This window comes from Aspergillus luchuensis, chromosome 7, assembly GCF_016861625.1.
Source record: "Aspergillus luchuensis IFO 4308 DNA, chromosome 7, nearly complete sequence".
Taxonomy (NCBI): domain Eukaryota; kingdom Fungi; phylum Ascomycota; class Eurotiomycetes; order Eurotiales; family Aspergillaceae; genus Aspergillus; species Aspergillus luchuensis.
Window position 1 is genome coordinate 2,533,427 of NC_054855.1, and position 20,788 is coordinate 2,554,214.

General features: G+C 50.1%; 7 protein-coding genes across 7 annotated transcripts; 2 read left to right on the forward strand and 5 right to left on the reverse strand.

Moving 5' to 3' along the window:
• Window positions 1-1,540: 1,540 nt before the first annotated feature.
• On the reverse strand, window positions 1,541-5,802 carry AKAW2_70840A (putative RSC complex subunit (Sth1); the record flags this gene model as incomplete). Its single annotated transcript, XM_041683466.1, has 3 exons — window positions 1,541-1,768; window positions 1,827-5,545; window positions 5,613-5,802. The coding sequence occupies 3 exons, from the start codon at window positions 5,800-5,802 to the stop codon at window positions 1,541-1,543; spliced, it is 4,137 nt and encodes a 1,378-aa protein (XP_041547724.1).
• Window positions 5,803-7,140: 1,338 nt separating this feature from the next.
• AKAW2_70841A (BAR domain protein) lies at window positions 7,141-8,677 on the reverse strand (the record flags this gene model as incomplete). The annotated part of the gene is made up of 5 exons (XM_041683468.1): window positions 7,141-7,744; window positions 7,796-8,076; window positions 8,138-8,253; window positions 8,309-8,476; window positions 8,551-8,677. The coding sequence occupies 5 exons, from the start codon at window positions 8,675-8,677 to the stop codon at window positions 7,141-7,143; spliced, it is 1,296 nt and encodes a 431-aa protein (XP_041547725.1).
• A 2,605-nt stretch (window positions 8,678-11,282) lies between these two features.
• AKAW2_70842S (uncharacterized protein) lies at window positions 11,283-12,203 on the forward strand (the record flags this gene model as incomplete). The annotated part of the gene is made up of 1 exon (XM_041683469.1): window positions 11,283-12,203. One exon carries the CDS (start codon window positions 11,283-11,285, stop codon window positions 12,201-12,203), a length of 921 nt encoding a protein of 306 aa, XP_041547726.1.
• A 550-nt stretch (window positions 12,204-12,753) lies between these two features.
• mpt (putative DNA repair and transcription factor Ada) lies at window positions 12,754-13,617 on the reverse strand (the record flags this gene model as incomplete). The annotated part of the gene is made up of 1 exon (XM_041683470.1): window positions 12,754-13,617. One exon carries the CDS (start codon window positions 13,615-13,617, stop codon window positions 12,754-12,756), a length of 864 nt encoding a protein of 287 aa, XP_041547727.1.
• Window positions 13,618-14,683: 1,066 nt separating this feature from the next.
• Window positions 14,684-15,691, reverse strand: RPL2A (60S ribosomal protein uL2; the record flags this gene model as incomplete). Its single annotated transcript, XM_041683471.1, has 4 exons — window positions 14,684-14,821; window positions 14,884-14,969; window positions 15,062-15,553; window positions 15,643-15,691. 4 exons carry the CDS (start codon window positions 15,689-15,691, stop codon window positions 14,684-14,686), a joined length of 765 nt encoding a protein of 254 aa, XP_041547728.1.
• Window positions 15,692-17,164: 1,473 nt separating this feature from the next.
• On the forward strand, window positions 17,165-19,212 carry AKAW2_70845S (uncharacterized protein; the record flags this gene model as incomplete). The annotated part of the gene is made up of 5 exons (XM_041683472.1): window positions 17,165-17,365; window positions 17,470-17,639; window positions 17,767-17,896; window positions 17,954-18,322; window positions 18,376-19,212. The coding sequence occupies 5 exons, from the start codon at window positions 17,165-17,167 to the stop codon at window positions 19,210-19,212; spliced, it is 1,707 nt and encodes a 568-aa protein (XP_041547729.1).
• Window positions 19,213-19,866: 654 nt separating this feature from the next.
• On the reverse strand, window positions 19,867-20,615 carry AKAW2_70846A (DUF1770 domain-containing protein; the record flags this gene model as incomplete). The annotated part of the gene is made up of 3 exons (XM_041683473.1): window positions 19,867-19,914; window positions 20,033-20,227; window positions 20,304-20,615. 3 exons carry the CDS (start codon window positions 20,613-20,615, stop codon window positions 19,867-19,869), a joined length of 555 nt encoding a protein of 184 aa, XP_041547730.1.
• Window positions 20,616-20,788: the final 173 nt, after the last annotated feature.

The window sequence follows — 20,788 nt, forward strand, 5'->3', positions numbered from 1 at the left end:
TAAAGTTTGGCTGTAGTATTACAGCTCAAAAATCGCTGGATTAGTATGGGATATACAGGTGGCCGACTGGCTTGCCTGGCCGACTCGCTTGCCGGTTACGTTAGTAGTGGTGACTAAGGAAGTAGGTACATGAATTCTGCATCTGCATCCATCCCCCATCAACCAATAATCGAAACTCCTTCTCCTCCCCAGCAATAAAGCCCACCTTCTATACATAGTTTAGAGAGAGAGAGAGAAATCAACCCGGGAGAAAGAAAAGAAGATCCATTCCCGTCCGTCCCCATCCAAAGATCGAACGAATCCCGATCGCCTACCAAAGTTCAGACTTGGATTGACCGGGGGTTTGATACGTAACAAGATCTGCAGTGCATCCAACAAAACAATCCATTTCCACACAGGTCGGAATGCAACTATCTCTCTAGTATCTATCTATCTACTTTTTGTAGGTGTGGAAATTCTCTAAAGAGAGAATCACTTAGGTAAGTATAATATAGATACTAGAAGGTGTCATGGTTTTCTAGAAATATTCTAGACAACAGCATCTGGTGGAAAGAAGTGGATTATCGTGTTTATGTTTGTGTGTGTGTGGGCGGAATTAGTTTCCATTCTATCCATACATTCTATCCCACCATCCATATAAGCCTGTGAACCTGATAGGCAGAGAGGTATTCAGCTACTGAGTTAGCGAACCACACTTTGCTTCTCAGTTCCTTTCTGGAAACAGGCTGAAACGCGAAGAACTATAGTAAAAAATATGTGTCTCCAATGCGAATGTGTAGCTTGTTGCTGTGCCAAGTTGCCAGTTCAGCATCTACTGGTTTAATGCGCATCTTGCGACCGAGCTACAAAGCAAAAAGCCGACCAATGTAAATAAACCCCAGCTGCTTTGGAATACACACACAATGGCAAGTGTACATTGATAGTATTCTTCTTTGTCGGTATCTCACAATCAATCTGTCTACCCTCGTAGCTATAGAATTCCACCCGGCATAATTTTGCACACACCAACATCAAACATGGTACATTACGTAGGGCTACATTGACCGTCGCTAATAAATCACATAGTTGAAGATCCAATTACAACCAATGTCATCTTCAAAAGCGAGACTCCCCCTGGCAGGCAGAACCCTCCCAGTCGAGCCCGAAGTGACAGTGAAAGATCCACGACCTGCCCGGTCTAGACATCGTCGGCACTCAAATGAGGAAAATGGTAAATGAGAGAGGAAGAAAGAAAAACAGGTGTAGTAATAGAAAATTCGAAGAGGATCCCGGGGAGAGAAGTGTAAAAGGAGAAATCGCTCGTCTTCAAATCGACTAGAGCAGTGCGCCATCAACCATCGTCCATCCCCAGCCACCAAAAGGTCACAGGAACGCCATCCGCAGAGCAAAAGTCGGTAGGAAAAAGAAAATGGGGGGGCATATCAAAGACAGATCAAAACAGCATAGAATGTAATGTGCAGGTATTCGAAGTTTTTGCAACACGTTAAACCATGTCAAGAAATCACAGCCACTATGTCTTCACCGACGTCTATTAGCAATGTCAATCAGTCTCGTTGACGCCATTGCCGGCTCCTGCAGCCGCAGCATTATCTCGGTTGCCGCTATTGAACGTGAGCTTCAGCTTTGGCGTGGCAACCGCTGAAGGTGTATCGGCCCCCGATGCTGCAGCAGTCGACTGGTCATTTCCGCCTTGTCCACCCAGGTCATCGTAGTTGGCAAACTGTGGGTAGCCTTCGGTCTCCTTCTGGAGCTCCGCCAAACATTTTGCCTAGATACTGTTAGTGGCTGTTTGAATCTCGACGACTGCTTAACAAATGTCTACTCACCTCGATGTCATTGGCATCCTGGAACAGGATGCTGCCATCCTCGTTGTAAGTCCGGGCATTTTGGCAGAGGAGATGGATGTCATTTCGGAAGTCCTTCAGGCTTTGATATTCCTCACGGTTGATCTTCTTCTTGATCATATCCATGGCGATCGGGTTCTGAATGACCATGTAATAGTCGGGATAGTGCGACTTGGGCGGTGGCTTCATGAATGGCTCAATGATGGACCGCGTAACAGGGCCATCCTCACTGTCTGACGAATCGGCCGGCAGCTCCGCCTCCATATCCATTAACGCTTGGTATACGGCGTTGACAATGCGCTGCAGGGTGGCACGATCCTCAGGCGACAGCGTCTCAACAGGCTTGGCTTGTCTTCCCCTCTTCCGCTTTGGCTGAGGCGTTTCCTCCACTACCTCCTCAGCCTTGCGCTTCGGAGCGGGACCTCTGCGACGCTTCTTCGGCTGAGGTGTCTCGGAGTTCTCGCGGGAAGGTTCCGGTGAAGAATCACCCACTGTCTTCTTTTGACGCTTCTCCTTGTTAACCCGACGACGCTCGACCCTCGCCTCCTTCCGAGCGATAGCATCCTCGATCGTGTCATCATCCGCATCCACAGCCATAAGCCATTGTTCCTCAGTAAGACCATCATCATACCGGGTAATCTTGCGTTCACGTGCACCACGACCAGCTAACTCGACATCGACCTCTTCAGTTACCGGGTTATCCTCCATAAGATAGATATCGGGCAACTCTTCCTCGCACATCAAACGAGGGTACTTGTGGCCAGAGCCGTACGGGACGGTCTTCTGTCGTTCTTTATCGATACGCTGGAAAGTATTCAACTCCTCGTCAGACCGCGCCATAATTTCGTTCAAATCATCATCATCCATTTCTTCCTGATCACCAATCTGATCAGCAGCCTCGGCAGTCTCCAAAAGCGTCCGCAGTAAAGCGTCACGCTCCTCGTTGGTAGACTTGTTGTCAAACTTTCCTGCTTGGATGACCTTGCCATCCATATCAAGCTTGAACTGAGCACGTTCCAAAATCTTCTCCTCAACTGAGTTGGAACTGATCAGACGCAAGATACGAACCTCATTCTTTTGGCCGATACGATGCGCACGATCCTGGGCTTGCAAATCCTGGTGAGGGTTCCAATCAGAATCGAAAATGATGACGGTATCGGCGGACTGAAGATTGAGACCCAACCCTCCCGCACGTGTGGATAGCAGGAAGCAGAAGTATTCCGAGTCCGGGGCGTTGAACAATTTCAACAGATCGGATCGATCGTCTGACTTGGTGGATCCGTCAAGACGGAGATACTTCAATCCACGAAGACGCAAGAAGTCTTCCATAATGTTCATGATCTGGGTCATCTGGAAGAACATCAGGACGCGATGGCCAGTAGCCCGGAACTTGGGCAAAATTCGATCCAAAAGCTCGAATTTACCAGCAGTACGCCAGATCAGATCATTGGTTCCTCGTCCAGGGTTCATCTGGTCTTCCACTGGCTCAAAAACGAAGGGATGGTTGCAGAGTTTTCGCAACTGCATCAGCATGTTGCTGAGACCACGCATACCGGTCTTACCTCCCTTGCCATCGCTGACGGCCATCTTGTTATGTGTAACAAGCTGCCTGTACAGCTTGGCTTGCAATGCAGAGAAACGGCACTTGATGACCCTCTCTTGCTTGTCGGGAAGATCTTTCTCGACATCCTTCTTCAGACGTCTCAGCAGGAAGGGCCGCAGAACCTTGTGAAGACGACGAATCACCAGCAGTTGTTCTTCTTCGCTCAGTTCCATACGATCTTGTCCACCTGTGTTGGCAAAAGGCGTGTTGAACCACTCATCAAACGACTTGACAGACTTGAAGATATTGGGCAAAACGAAGTTCAGCAGTGCCCACAACTCAGGAAGGTTGTTTTGCAAGGGTGTACCGGTCAAAATGAGACGGTAACGGCTGGTGTAGTACTGTGAAAGTGTGCTGCTCAGCTTGGACTGAGTGTTCTTCATACGATGACCTTCGTCAACAATCATGTGAGTCCACTTGATCTTGCTCAGAATCGGACGATCCTTGATGATGTACTCGTAGGTCGTCAACAGAACCTGGAAGTTGCCCCAACGGATCTGTTGTTGCTGTTGCTTACGGGCATTCGGAGGTCCCTTGTAGACAACACGAGAAACGGACGGCGCCCACTTCTCGAATTCAAGATTCCAATTGGTAAGGGTACTGAGAGGGACGATGACGAGGAAGGGGCCATTATTCTTCTTCCTCTCGATGATGTAAGTGATTAGACTGATGGTCTGAATGGTCTTTCCGAGACCCATCTCATCAGCTAAAATACCGTTGAGGTTGTTGTTGTACAGGGAAATCATCCACTGCAGACCCTTCATCTGGTACTCCTTAAGCGTACCACCGACCAGAATACTAGGTTGAACAGTCACCTCCTCCTTGATGCGATGTGCAACGGCATAGTAATCGATCTTCTTCTTTCCGTCGCCTTCATCTTCACTTCCGGAGGCAATCTCCTCTTCTTCGTCTTCTTCAAAGAACTGGTCTTCTTCGCCATAGCGCTCGGCCAGACTTCGCTGTTGCTCCCGAACCGAGGCAGCAAGCTGCTTGAGGAAGTTGTCGGTCTGCTTAAGAAGGTGAGAGATACGAGAATCCTTGGCCTGTCCGAGCAGCTTGAGATACGTTTCCTCGTCGTTGGCCTTCAAAGCCTGGAGACGTTGCTTGGCGGTACGCTCCACACGTCTCTGTTCTTCACGTTCCATGTGCTGGTGGTGCTGAAGCATAGCACGGCCCAGTTTCTGCATACGAGTGCGCTGTTGTGCAGCAGCGGTCTGCAACTCGGCACCATGAGTAAGGATAGCCTGGAGATGGTCATACTGCTTGCGCTTTTCTCTCGTTTCGCGAGCATCGCGCTGCTGTTTCTCCAACTTCTCGGTAATCCGAGCCTCCCGTAGTGATTGCTTCTTCATACGACGATGACTCGAACGGTTCGCAGTCATGCCCAGATTGTCAAAATGGAACATCTCATTTTGGATCTGCTTCCGGAAAAGGCGTTGTTTCGGTAAAAGATTGAGCATCTTATATTCAATAAGGGCCTTGAGTTTCACAGAATCGTCTCCAGTGGCGGTATCGCTCTGGCTAGAATCCCACGCACCGATATTGGTAGGAAGCTCGGCCAATTCCGCCTTTCGTGCGTTGATTCTGTTGTAAAGGGCTATTTCGCGTTCCTCACGCACTTGCTCGAGGTCAATTCCAGGTGGCATCAAGGCGGGAATTCGCATGCGGTTGGCGCGGGAGGCGTGGTCGGTAAAGCTGACAGTCTTGGGTATCAGATCGTAAGGCGACTGGAAGTTCTGATAGAAATCTTTGTGCTGAGGAGCCTCTGTTGCAGTTGCAGGCTGGTCAGGCTTGCTCTGAGCAGTAGCTTCCAAGACGCCTTCCGCTGCGGCGACATTCTCGGACGGAGCAGGAGTCTCCTGCTTCTTCGAAGGGAAAAGTTGCTGCTGAACGCGAGCCGGGATCGGAAGGTTCTTCGATAGCATCTTGAAAGCTAGGATTTGGTTCCTAAGCGTTGCAAGCTGCTCAGCAGAGAAACTGTTTCCAGTTCCAGCCGCGCCCTTCTGAGGTGCGCCCTGGGTTGCAGGCTGTTGACCACCTGTCGCGCTAGCATCTGGTGTATTGGTATTCGTCGCGTTGGGAATGGAATTGTTGCGACCTACGATAGTTCCGAGTCAGTGAGCAAGCCATCTATGTTATATACGATGATAGGAGATGGGACGTACCATTCATGCCATTCGCAGCGACAGCCTCGGTATTCGAGCCATTGAGCTGCTGCTGACGTTGCTGCACCTGCAACTGCTGCTGTTGCATTTGCCTCTGTTTGTGGTAGGCTTGTTGCCGCTGGAAGGCTGATAGAAGATTGTGGGCCTTGAGGTATTCAGGATCATCATGGCGAACGCCTTGTTCCTGCATCTGTTTGAATTTCTATTGAGAAGCCATGTCAGAAGATTTTACATTTGAAAGCCAAATTGATTATATACTGAGAGAAAAGAAAGCAAGTAGGATAGAAGGGCGAAGTGATGGTAGTGCTTCCACAAGGGACGGAAAAGCATACCTGGAAGACCTCTTGGATTTGTTGTTGCGTGATGTTTGGCGGCAACGACATGTTTCCAGCCGCCATACTGGGTGCTGACTGGAGAGAAGCCATGGTTTAGCGCGTGGTGGACGTAGTCATAAGCGAAACGACACGCTGGGGGGCGACGTGGAAGCGACCTGGATGCGACAGGCCCCGAACAAGCGCCTAGGGAAACACGTGGGAATTGAGGACGGCGAGGGTAAATGGCAATTCGCGCAGGGAAGGGCGATCGAGTGCGCTAAATTACTGACGTGGAGGGATGGGGGGCTCCTTATGTCGATGAATGCGACTGGTAGCGGCCTGTATCTGGACCTTGGCGACAAGTTTCGTGATGTTTGGACCAAGCCGGGGGAGACACAGGGCGGTAGGCGACAAAACAGGAGAATCAGGAAGAAGGGGGAAGGGGGTGTAGAACACGAGGATGTAGGGGTAGAAAGGACCCCAGACGGAGGGGCCGCGTTGGAAAAGGCGCGTGGAAGGCCAGTCTGGATGAAATGGAGATGGAGGGGACGGGGCTTTCGCGACTTTCCGTGCTGGTCGGGGAAACTGGCGGTGCTCAGCCTGTGCCTGTAACGAGGAGAGGCAGGCGGCGAGACGTTGGAAGAAGATTTCGTGCCGGGTCACGTGTATTCACTTCCCGCGCCCGTCGCTGACTCAGCTTGGCCTGCTCGCCGGCATACCCGCCTTGGGACTAGCGTCGTGCCCGCCCTCGGCACTCCGCGCTAACATCGGGATACTACGTTAAGGCTAGGACTATTGGTGAGGTGCGTATACGAAATACGCCAGCATCAAACGCCGATCACTTGATTAAGGCCTATCCCAAGGGCTAAATAATTTACACTACCAACCCGGTCTAATAAAAAAGAAAAAAAAGAAATCCCTTATCCCTTATGCACCAACACGTCTGTGCAATCATCCACCACAGCTGCTGGTGCAGGCCCGAAATTATCGCTGATCATCCCTTTCAAACTACTAGCGACTGTGCGAGGCTTTGCCAACTGAATCATTAGTTGTACTCATCGCTCCCCAGTAGAGATGAATACGGCGCATATGTGGTGACCCAGGCTAGACGGATTTTCCGGAAATCCGTGAGCAACAGTTTGGTATATAGCCCGCCAAATCCTCCAAGCTCCAGCTTGTTCGTAGTAACATACACCTTGACCAAAGAAAAGGGTTCAGTACTCGCCTGCACTGAGAATGGGGCGCTTCATGGGAGGCGGTGGTGGCGCAGGCTTCTTGGAGCGGGGAGGCGGGGGTGGAGGGGCCTTCTTGTTCAGTGGTGTGCCGTTCAAGGTGGTAGAGCTGGACTTTCTCGAGACAGCACCTCCATACGAAGAGACTGGAGATGGGTTCCGGCCCATATACGTCCTCTCGGGACTGGTGCCGCTAACAGGACTAGCATCCTCCGACTGCTCCATGTACGGATCAACATATGGTCTGCCCATGGTCCGGGACTGCACGCTATTTCTGCGACCAATATAGTTGTCACTGGCCGCGCGGGATGGCCATTGGTATGTGCCAGGAGATTGCTCTTGGCGCAACTGCGTAGGTCCCTCAAATGTCGAGGTTCTGTTCAGAACAGGTCTCTGAGAGTAAGCATCTGGCGGGTAGACCTCTCTGGCAGAGGGCTCGATCGAAGATGCCCTGGTCGATCGGATGATAGGACGCAGATCAGCCGTGTTGTCGGTCTCCTCATGTAGTGGTTCATAGCGTTCATGGTAGGAATGCGCAGTGTTTGAGCGAGGGCGTCCTGGACGGCGGCTGCTGGGAGGCTGAGCTCTACTAGTACGTTAGCATGACGAGGTAGATCGATATTTCGAATATGCTCACCTGTTTGGCCACTCATATTTGAGTTGCAGAAGAACATCGCGGCAGCGCTCGTGATAGTCAAGCTGAGCCTCTAGGAACGCTTCCAGGTTCGCAACACCGTCAACTTCGGAATCCTTAATATCCTGCATGCGCCGAGACACATCATCGTTGGCCTCTTCATATTTGACCTTCTGTGTCCGGAGCTCTTCCTCCACGCGGAAGTCTTCCCTCTTCGCCTTCTCCATCTTTGAGAGGGAGGTATCGTAGGCCAGACGTCGGCTGTCAAGCTTCTTGCGAGCGGCCTATAGAACATAGGGTCAGCATCTCATACCACTCAATTGGCGTTTGCAAACCCCGTCATACCTGATACTCCTTCATCTGAGTCAAGGAATGCTCCAGCGACTCAAGCCACCCCGCATTCACCTGCGAGATGTAAGCGTCCTGGAGACGAGCCAGGCGCTCTTCAGCCCTTCCAAGCACTGTGTAATAATGACATTAGAATAGGAATGCGATTTGACATTTGTGTTGGCTTACTGGTCATGCAGCGGCCGTAATCAGAGTTCGCATCGAAGTCTTCGCCATGGCCAACCATGCTACTACCCAGATGAGCAATAGGCAAGGTCTTTTCCTTATCGTCACCTTCGCTCCGCTTCGAAATGGACTTGATGTAAGAGCCAGTCGCCTTGTGGATACGGTCAATTCCTAGATGGGGGGGGGGGGCGCATGAGTTAATAAGCTGGATAGATACCATACGCCTTGAGTGTTGTGATGCTTACCTTCGTGGCGCACGTTCATCTCCATCTCCATTGCTTTGAAGTCATCAGAGAGGGTGGTTTTGGCCTCGCCGCCCATTCTCTCCCCCGCCCATTGCTTGAAGCGATCGAACTTGCGATTGACGTTCATGTTGGCGGATTATGATATTGGATAGAAAATAAAGTGGAAAACGAATGTTGAATTGATCCGAGGTTTACGCTTTAGAGAAACGAGGTTACTATGCGACCAGAAACCAAGCTAAACCGTCTAGATGAAGTTTGTTTCTAGAATCGAGGGTTGTTGCAAGAGGGGTTGAAACGAAAGAAACACGATTCGTAAGAAGCACGCTGCTGCGTATGAGAACAAAAGATGGCGCCACAGCCAGGAGGCGAGAAGTGAGAAAGAAAGCAGAAAAAGAAAAGGTAGGTGGTAGAAAAAGGTGCAGCAGAGTTGCGACAGACAAGGAGGAGGGACGGGTTGGGTCTTAAGGGAAGGCTCGAAAAGGGTGACAGGGGAAATTAGTTAGTAGGTGGGATCATTTTTTCCCATTTACTATTATTATGCCTATTGATTAGTATTAATATTATTATTTTAATTTTATTATTGCTAACCATTATTTTTTTTTCCGGGCAAGAGAGAATATTATTAGTAAATCCGGGGCAGCGATTGCGACCATGGCAGTGTTGATCGAGGAATAACAGACAGCAACGAGACCACAATGCTATTGCCAATCGCAAGCGGGCCAGACACTCTCCAATGGAGAGCTGGTTGCACGGAAAGCGCCACATTGCCTTTTCAAGGTTCCCAGCAGAATTTCTCCCCCACCAACACTCGACAAAACCGACCCGGGAAAAAGAATTTGGTCGCATAGTGACTCTGCTCCATCCCCTTCTTATCTTTCACAAGTGGCATGCATTATGTACTGATTCTACTCTTCCTGAACCCTGAGCAGCCAGTGTCTCCAAAGCAACCATCATACGGAACGGAGTGCGAAGCAAACCAAAGTCCGTCCCTGAGATGGATGGAGGGTTCGATCCCTCCAATGACCAGTGGAGGCGGGGCCAGAACCGCCATAATTAAGTTCGGTTGGCCCAGCAGGATGAGGTGTACCTGAAACCTAGCAGCTCTCCTATCTGGAATTTCCAACTAGTGGGTTGGTCTACTTTAGCTGGTTTTAGCCAAGGTACAGATGCAGTCCGGTGGCACAGCCGGTTGATAAGTTGCTGACGAAGGCCCTATCATTATCATCGACCTGTAAAACCGGGTTTGTCAAAAAGACCTGAGCGGATCTGGAGGTGTATCAGAATCGAGAAGCGTCATAGGCCAGAGCAGATTCTGGACTGCCGGATGTGACACGCGTTTGTGGGCCATTGCAGTGGGGATCCACTGCCGTCGATTGGCGGTCGATGGCCGACGGTCAGTCCCAAACGTGGTCCTCCATTGGAAGCTCTCTTTGCCACCAGTTGAGTCTCGTTCTATTTTCAGAACAGACTGTGGGCGGCTACCTACCCAGCAGCCAGAGGGTCTAGATACACCGTCTTGTGAGTCTGGAAGTCCAGAGAGCATCAAAAAGGTTGGTTCATTCGATCAGAGAGTTACTACGATGCTTAAGAGGCTCAGGGTAAAGCTTCTGTTCTTTGTAGGTGGGGCTGCCCCAATGATGAACTGTAGGCTGTGTAAAGATCTCCCACAGGATGTTCGGAATAGATTCTTGAGAAATCCAAATCAAGCAATTATGGTTCAGGGTCCAAAGCGACAGACACGGCAGAAGGGGCCCCTACTGTATGGTACGTATTTTGTAGCGACAATCCTCCCTCTGATCATGACTCTACACGGTAATTTGAAAGCGCCAGCGTTGGACGCGATCATCAGACCATGATGCAAGACCCGGTCAATGCATCGACAACAATGGCTATTGGTGTGGCAGGAAAGCTTATCTGTCAAGAAACTCTAGGTAAAATTACGACCACGTACCGCTGGAATATCACTGCAGTGTTCAATTGCATGGCGTCTGCTTTACATTGGGTGAGGGCACAAAGTATCTCAGCATGATCTTATCCGGGGCTCCAAGACATGATTCGTAGATCCTGCGATTAAACCTATCAAGAGGTCATGACGACCATGAACCCACATCTCTTTCTCAATCTGAAACAAACATTCGATGCGGAGGTCATGGTCAAACGGGCAACGATCACACCTTGTGTTTGAGAAAGAAAGGAGACCCCTACACGGTGAAAAGTGGGACCCGAGGATCAACGGCGGGTTAGAGGCACATTCCAACACTACCACAGTGCTCAACGCCTCGGCACCAAAGCAGGGATGCTAGCATTCAGTTCCTGCTTTGTATGTACACAATGGTAAATCCCCTGCATGGAAGCTCTGTGGAGTGACTAGTAGCACTATTATAGTTCGAGGAACAAGTTGGTTCGGGCGATAAGTACTTCAACGTTGTTAAATATATCAGTATCTGGTTCTTATCGAAGCCCTACAATTTTTACCAAGCGCGGAGTGAATTTCCCAAGGCACCGAAACAAGCCAGGCCCGGCAGACCCAGAAGGTTCAATTTAGAAGAAGACAAAGGCGATACTGGATATGGTGGAATACTTTAGGGCCAAGATCTCAGGGTTGCAGCTTGAATAAATGTATAATGACGCTCAAGCTGTTTTCTTTGCATAGTCACGTGTCGTACGCTCCGCACCTTCGCTATCATTCCGCTAACTCACCTGTACCTTGAGGTTTGTACTGTTCTCTGAATATGGCCTCTTCCTTGTTTGTAGACCTCGATGAAAACCCCCTACACGATAACGAGGTCCTAGGTTACGGAAGAATTGGGGTAGTAATCTACCGCGACAATGTTGCGGTCAAAATTCCCTTGAGACACCCGTGGAGTAGCGACGAGGACGTGCAGTTAAATAAAGAAGCTCTTGAACGTGAGCAAGACATCTATCATCGTCTGAATCTTTTCTCAAAGGAGCAAATTGACTGTATTGTACCTTGTCTCGGGCTCCACAAGAATGCCACACACCTCGGTTATATGAAAAATGGAGATCTACGAACTTACATGGCAGAGAATCAGCCATCTCGTGCACTCCAGATTACATGGTTTCGTCAAATGGCCCAAGCCCTTGAACAGATTCACGATAAACGCGTGCTTGTGGCAGATGTTGCAACTCGCAATCCTCTGCTGGATTCAGATTTATTCATCAAAGTCTGCGACTTCAGCGAAGCATCTCTTTTACCCTTGGATACTGCCATGAAGACGGCGGATGACGATGGATTTTCCATACAAACAGACATTGGTCAGCTGGGTGCAGTGATGTACGAAGTGATTACTCGACAAAAATGTGACTTCGACCTCTTCCAAGAGGGAGTTCCTCTAGACGGCCGAGCTATTTGGCCGCGGCGATACTCACTTCCTAGTACCGATGGACTCTGGCTCGGCTCAATCATTGAAAAGTGCTGGGTCGAAGGGGGTTTCCAAAACGCACATGCCTTATCACAGGCACTGTACTCTGTAGATATAGCGCACACCAGTCTCTGGAGCAAGCTAACGTCCATGTCCTTTTGGGATCGCCAAGGCCATCTTCGAAACTCCGTCGTAATGCTAGCAGTGGTAGTCACTGCTGTCGCAATCGCTGGTTCTTGGACCAGGAGACAGCCATTGACCAGGGGTTGATTCTAAACAACAGAGCTTTTCTTGCATGTCGATTAATTGTTGTTTATAAGATACCTTGAGTTGTTTGGTTTACCTGTACAGCCGCGGAGGCATTCAATCATCAAGATACCCTGTTCCTGGTCGTTTACGCTAATTCCAATTCAGGATAAGTGAGTATCCACCTACAAATTCTAGAGATCAATGGAGCTCCCAAAATCATCAATAATGCAATTATTTCGATCATATCCAGGCTGTGTATCGGCATATCAAAGGCGGGATCTTAGACAAGTTCAATTGGATGTACTGACGGAACCGCATCCATCATCCCTTGTTGTCTCACTCCACCCCTGAATACGAATACGTAAGTCATCAACATCTGCGGTAAACCCACCACCAAGACATTTATTTAGCAGATACGCGTATACAACCTACCGTAAGGTCCCATTGAGGCAGTGCATGTCATGCGACGGACAGGATCGCTTAATCTAAAATCCCCGTTTCCCTTCAGGCAGGTTTCATTCCTTCTCATCCTAAAACACATTAGGTGCTTAAAACAACTTAAGATATATATCTACAAGGCTCCATCACCCAAGGTAAACGTTTCATCAACCGAACACCCTCCCCCAACGCCAACACCGTACGAACCCACTGCACGCCAAGCCAGAAGTTCCTCATCCTGCACCGGGTGTACATCCTGCATAGCAACAGTAGTAGTGGTCGCAACGAATCCATCATCCTCCTCAGCGGCTAGCAAAACATCAAAGTCATTCCACAGAACAGCCCCAGCCCCATTTCGATCTCCACACCCATCACCTACACCCCCAACCCAATTCCTACACGCTCCCTCCCCATCACCACCCATCATCCCCTTCCCCCTCATAACAATATCACCCACATACCTCCCCACCGTAACGCCCACGACCCTCTTAAACACCCTATGAAAATGACTCGGCGTCAGTCCCGCCTCCGCCGCCAGCATCCGCAACGTCGGCCTCGAGCCCGCTTGCACAGAAGCCCGGATAGTCTGACAAGCTCTCTGGACTGAGTGGATCTGCGGATGGAAGATAGTAGTAGTACCACCAATACTAGTAGGAGTAGTTGTGGTATTACTATTCGCCCCCAATAAGTTGTGGTTGTTGCTATTGTCGATGACAATCTCGGGTTTGCAGCGCTTACAGGGGCGAAACCCTGCGCGCTCGGCTTGCGAGGCTGTATCGTAGAAGCGGACGTTAGCTCGTCGGGCGAGACGCGCGGGACAAGTTGGGCGGCAGTAGATTTTCGTGGTGAGGACGGCGTACACGAAGGTGCTGGTGTATTTGGGATCGCGGGTTTGGATGGCGAGCCAGCGGGTGGATGTGGATGATGTGGAGGGGAGGGGGAGAGGGGGCAGGTTTTGTGATGGTGGCATTGTAGATATAGTAAAAGTAATTATCATTGGGGGGAGGATAATTTGTATATGTAAAGTAACTAATCAGTCTAATGGTGATATTCGTTTCTTGAATTTCGCCTCCATCTATTTCTGGGGGATATTGGGTTGGGGTACATGGTATTTGGCTGTGATTGGTCACTTTGAGAGCAAGGTTTCGTATCTCGGTTGCTGCAAGTGTCATGTATCATTGGCATTTCATCTTACAATTTTTTTTAATAGTGGTACCATGAGGAAAGCAATGGAAGGCCTCTAGGACCTATGTGTTTGTCGTTGACTACATCAGGAGTCTTGTATGATGATAATGAAGAATATGTTCATCACTATTCGCAATTCTGGTGAGAAAACAGATATATATCCGATCTGAGCACAGGCACTGCGGTAAGAGGATAGATAGTCTGTGCTCAACCATATTCGTAATTAGCAGAAATATTATGGTGTCTGTCAACTCATTGATCCACAATACTACGTAGTATCTGGGGGAGGGAGATACTATTATCGGTGTCTGTACTATTGATTCTGGAGAATGGCGGGTATCCAAGGCATCAATGGTTATTTGTTCCCCTTCAGTCCTGCTAGTAAACAGTGGACAGAAAAATATTACAGTACCCTCGGAAGTTAAAGCCTGTCAATCTGACAGCCTCTGAGCGCTCGCTTACACCTGTGAAGAGCAGGTAGCGTATAGATACTAATACCCGAAGACTCAGGCAAAAGTGCTGAGTGAAGCAGCCGCAATTGCACCATAATAAGTCTAGTTTTAATCTTCGATGGCTGGCTCAAGATCGATTCTGATACGAATCGCGCAATACGGTTCCTTAACAGACCTGAAGACTTGGGAAAAAGATCTTCCTAGTTCTACCGTTCAAAATAGGATATCTCAAAAGAAACATGCACCCGGATTTGAATTTTTTGAACCCATTTCTTTTGCTTTGGTCATCATGAGAATATTTGGTGGCCACGACCTAGATTCGCTAAGGACGCGTGGGAGATTATCCGCAGTCGCCTAAGTACATATGCCTCATAGCAAAAGAGCATTTTCAACCCGTCACAAAGAAAACTCCACACAATATCACGCTTAGTCCTTGGTCTTCTGGGTACCACGGAGCAGACCAGTTCTCCGGGCAGCGATAAGACCGGCTTTTTGACCCTGGGCAGCGTAGCGGGAGATGGTCGAGGCCTTACCAATGTGCTGGTGGTTACCACCACCGTGAGGCTGTAGAGAAAACATGTCAGAACCTGTAGATAAATCGAGCAAATCATCAAAGGGAGCCTTACGTGATCCACGGGGTTCATGGCAACACCACGGGTCTTGGGCCAAGAGTTGCGCTTGACAGCGAACTTGTGCTTGGCGCGAGAAGCCTCTGTAGGGAATTTGTTAGCCATCAAAATCCTCTTCCTGAACCGCAATTTCTCCAAAAATAGATCCAATGGAGACGGATTTTCGGAGACATACTGAGCAAAGGCTTGTCGGTACGACCACCACCAGCGACGATACCGATCATACCACGGGCGGTGTTCTTGACGACCTTCTTGGCACCGGAGGGGAGCTTGACACGGGTCTTGCCCTCCTCAGGGTTGTGGCCGATGACGGTAACGTAGTTACCGGAGGTACGACCAAGAGCACCACGGTCACCAGCCTTCTCCTCGACGTTGGTAACAACGGTACCCTCAGGGACGGAGGCGAGGGGAAGGACGTTTCCGACAGTCAGGGCGGCGTTCTTTCCGGCGTAGACGAATTGACCGGTGTACATGCCCTCGTTGGCGATGAAGGTCTCGGTGATGGTCTTGAACTTGTAGGGGTGACGGAACTGGACCTTGGCGAGGGGAGCACCACGGCCGGGGTCGTGGATGATCTCCTTCACGACACCACGAGTGTATCCATGACGCTCAGCGTAGTCGAGGGTGCGGAACTGGGCAGGAGCCTTGTTGAGACGGGTGTTTGCCGCTGTCGAGCGAAAAAAATTGTATCAGTAAAAATTGATCTGGAGATGCAGCGAATTTCGCTTCAATATGAATTCTGCTGGTCGCACTCACTGAAAATGGATCCACGACCCTTCCTCTGGTTGCGGATCACGCGACCCATGGCGACTGTCTATATAGGAACCTGGACGTTAGTATTGAGAAAGTTCCGCCTGGCGACCTTGTGGTGGGAGAGTTCGAGTTCTCGTACCTCAAAATGCTAAGATTGGGCTTGTCGGGTTGGTGTTGAGAATTCGTCGGCGAAGGGCTGTGTGGGCTTTAGGGTGGAAGTCGCTAATCTAACCGCGCTAGGACTAGTGTGGTTTTGTGGGCGCGGCTGCGTGGCGCGGGTCGCCTTCTTACTAAGACGGGTATAACCAACGTTGGACTTAAGCGGTTAACGAGCATATCTTGCTTGCATTTGGTGAACTCTGCTATCATCAGAGTAAAGAAAGATTATTATGACTGCAAAGTAGTGAGGTTGCTGATGATATGCAGCCGTTGTCGGTATTTAATTTCCTTCTAGATACATACTATTACTTCTTCCTGAATTCCACACTTCATTCAACTCGTTCTTATTGAACTGCCGCTTCCCATTCATCTATCCTGTCTCTGTCCCGGTCACTTGCGGTTCATCCATGTCGGATTCCATCTCTTGACAAGCAGTATTCCTCCTGCTGCTGCTACCTGAGATGTCCTTGCAGTGGGCTATTGACTCAAGCCACCGCCTTTTAAAATATCTGACCCGGGCTGACCTGGCTTAATAGCACTATTGTCTTACTGGCGTCTCTATATCACTTGGGTGTTTTCTCCATGTAAACAGATCATACTGGTTCAGAGTGGTCAAATTTGATCATCCGGGTCAGAGAATCGGGATCGTGATGTTTGCCGCATCTCGTTCCGCCGTTGGGCTTTCTCTACATGCCCGGGCCGCCTCAGGGTCACCTACCGATCCGCAATTTCAATTGGGACAAAGTGTACCCGGGCAAATGGGATTTGACGCGCCTGGGGAGACTGCCGCAAGGTTATCCTGGCATCTTCACACCACTAGGCTGCTTAATGTGAATCGACACACTGTCCTTGTCACATCCGGCGACCCGAATGTTGACAACTTCTTGCAGAACTGTATGTCTGCTTGAAGGAACGTCGCCCAAATGCCCTCAGAAATGATGTTAGGGCAAGACCCAATGTCTGAACCCTGAAGGACTAAGTCGCGCTGTTTGACGATTAGTTACACTCCTTCGTTGTTGGAGCGGACGCTCGGGTAGTATTGATCTACTAAGAGATTCAAATTTCATGATACAAAGCTACTTTGCACTTAATGACACTCTGATTGATGAAATCTTCTGAATGTAGTCTGTTCCGCGGACCTGTTGCGCGTTTGATGGAGCTCAGTTCGCGATAGCGAATGTGTTATCGTGATTGGGTGTTGATCATCCCTGGATAAGGGCTGCTCTCGATGATGCCAGACAGGCCAGGCGCGTAAAAGCCGCGCTCCAACCCAAGTAGGTAGCAGTAGCGTAAAGTAGAACTTCTGCCGCGGATTCGCCCGCTCTGTCTTGCCTCACCACCACCACCTGCGGACAGCACCACAAACATGTCGAACATGTCCCTCTCAGACTCGGACTTATCGTCGCTTTCGTCGGCGCCTCCGTCCGATGAAGAAACGGGCTCCATGGCCATTGATGAGCCCGTCGGCATCACGAAATACTTCAAGAAGGAGTCCGAATCTCCGCCGCCGAAGCGGGAGCCCTCACCACCCCACGAATATGTGTTGGCGGATAATCCAGATATTGCAGTATGTTCCGGGAGGATTCTACGATAATGAAGACTCTTTTAAAGCTCTTTGGACGCGTTTGGCACGTTTCCTGATCATGTTTGCTGACCTGTCGCAATGTGTAGTTCATTGTAATGTTCCGTGCGCGTTTTAACGATGCGTTCCCGCGATCTACACCACACTTTGGACCACAGGACGTTGAAAGAGGCGTCGCGGAATCTCCTCCAGGCGATCATATTGAGAGATTGTTATGTGCATTTCTTGGATTGGTATTGAACCGGAAGAAGGATGTCGAGTATGACTGCCTCCTACGCCCCAGACCCTACACTCTTGGAAGATCCGACGGGGAGCTCCTTTTCGACCACACATGTGTCAATGCTGGTTACCATACATCAAAGCTAACTCGCTCAATCAATGCGCAGTCGGAATCACTACCAGCGTCCCTTGGAAGAGGCGATCCAAACTCATGCTTCTCAGTGGCCTAAGGCTTGGCAAGGCAAGAACCCTCTGCACGGGGGTCGCACATTCGCAACCATGTCGCCAGAAGAACGCGTACGTCGCCTAACCCGGACAAAAAATATCGAGAGCTTGTATACTGACATTGTCTAGTTGGTGTTACTGAAATCCTTGATCCTCTGGTCCCTTGCCTCGTCCGATGCCATCCAAGCCAAAATCAAAGAGTCCTACAAACAGGCACGCCACGAAGACGACCTGAACCAACCACTCTCCGTCCAACCATGGGGCCGCGACGGCCTCAAGCGCAGATACTGGCTTATTGAAGGATTGGATGATACACATTTCAGACTGTACCGCGAGGGCAACCCAGCCCTCAAGAATGTTACCTGGTGGAGTATCGCGGGAAATATCCCTGAGTTGAAGGCAGTTGCGGATAGACTTGACGGCGAGAAAAGCATCCACTCCAGGAAACTCAGTGAGCGGATAAGGAACTCCATACCCCGCTTTGAGGGCTCAGAGGAGGTAAGCCGTCGCTTCTATTTGTGGTTCTTTTCATCGGTGCTTACTAGTGGCAGAAACGCAAGCGTCGAGATTACCGGATTGCGCGAAAGGCGGCATTCGCTCGGCCAGAGCCTGGCTTCTCCTTATATGAAGGCCGTACACGCGGAAAGAAACTGAAATACACCTACTCCGATGACGAGGACATCTTCTCTGATGGCCTTCCTTCTACACGGCGCTCAACGCGCAACACCTCGGGAATTTCCACACCCCCAGAACCAGCCGGCCCCAGATTCACAGCCAGTGGTAGGCAAATACGGTCTCGCGCAGGCGGCCTTTATGGCGAGACGTTATTGAGTGGACAACGCGAGGACGGTGATGCTGGCGACGAGGGTAGACCCACAAGGGGCCGGACGACTCGAGCAAATGGGTATACAGAGTACGACGATGAAGAAATGGATGAAGGCTCGGAAGGAGGACAATCCAGCGGAAATGAGTGGCAAGGAAACGAAGGCGAGGAAGAAGAGGACAACGAATTCGAGGGCGACGACGAAGAGGAGCTGAGTGGGGATGAAGCAGTGATGAACGGAGAACCACCAAGCCTTGTGGTACAACTCAGGTACAATAAGGACAAGGTCCCAAGTAGCCCCAATGGCCCAACAGAGGAACCCTTACAGCAAGACCCGAAGAGCAAGGAGGATGTGGCTAAACCGGTCACGGCGACCGGTGCGGAAGATGGACTGCAAGGACAACCACCACCCGCAGTGAACGGGCAGAGCCCCCAACCAGACGCTGTCGCAAAGACTCTACCTGATGCTGCGCCCGCAGCCCAAGATGTCACCACAACTGACACTTCTGCCAAAGTCGATGCATCGCAGCCGACTGCGACTGAGACGAAGACCCAAACAGCTTAGAAAGAATGAGACTAGGCAAGACACATATACTATAACAAACACAGCACCAATGGTCGATTCCCCGAGAGTGGCCGAATTTCTGGTCTCGATAGAGTTATCCACCGGAATACGGTAATTCTTGTCAGGCTTAAGAAGAATATAACTCGCTCACACGTTTTTTTTTTTCAAGGCGTTTTCTGTTCGTGGGTGGAATTTGTCGGGTCAAGCTTTGCGGCCAAAAAATTGTGCTGTTATTAGAGATGCGACGTGTGTGATATGGAATTCTACCGTGACTGCTCTATAGCATGATGATTATGGGCGTGAATCGATCGGTATCAGAGAGATGAGGGATTATCTAACCCCAAGACATAAATTTGTCATACTACTATATGGAATACCAGATGGACGGACGGACCTCTTGCTTGGGCTGCTATGCGCTATGTACAGTATTTAAATTGCAAGATTGGGATGAACCAATAGAAGTCTCGTATCCCTTGGGTGTAGATACTAGAGATAGTGTGTAGGAAAATTGAAAGCTCCAGGCTATATAAGGGGAAGCTTAAAATCAATGAAAACGCCGTACGCTAAACTCCCAAAATGCAGACTTTACTAGACACCCACAGTCACGTCGAATACCTTTGACAACCATACATATAAATCACTCAATAAGACGACCTAGTCAGCACCGGCATTCGAGAACTGGGCCGTGTAGAACTGCAAGAACTCCGCAAATGTCAGTGTCTGTCTCATTGGGTTGCATGACCGAAACTCTCGGCTTAGAGGAATAAAGTCCTTCAAATAAAACTATCCCAAGGACAGATAACGGTATGAATGCACTCACGTCTTCCACCTTCGCCGCAATGCGAGGATCCTTAGCCGACCGCAGGGGAGGCAACTTCCAGTTGTTCACCTCATACCACCATCTCCGGATCTTGCTACCGAGTGTCTGGCCACTGAGGGACGCGTTGCGGTTCCAGAATCGCCAGCCGGAGAGAGCGAGAGTCCAGACGGTGCCCTGAATAAGAGGGAGGAGGACCTAGAGCGCATTTGTGTCAGTCTGCAGCCCTCTTTTGCTTCCAGTGGAATATTGCAAGACAGGCAGGTAAACCTACCTGGTCTCTGATGGTGATCCAAGCTACTCGGCCCCAGGTATCAGCTCCCCGCAAGCTGGCGAGATAGCTCTGTTCGAAGCGCAGATCGGGCAATGGGGGCAGCTGGTGTCGTCGTGAAACGGGCTTGATCATGCGGTGAGGGGCGACGACATCGGAGGGGATACTGCCTGCTTCGGAGGCGACATCATCTTCCACGACGGGCTGCTTCTCGGAGGCTGCGGTGGGCGGGTTGACGTCGTGTTCCGCGGACGGCGCCGGGTTGATGGAGGCGGTTTGGATGACTTCGGGGATTTGGAGGGCGGGGTCGGTCATGATGGGTGGTAGATCTGTTTAAGGGGCAGATGAATGTGTGAATGGGAGGATTTCGGACCCGCGGGTTTTGACACCGGGTGGAATTTAGACTTGTAGATAGTAAGATTGAGCGTATAGCTAAAAGCAAGTAGGGAGAAATGATGGGATAGTCCGGGCACGGAGTAACTTGTTGG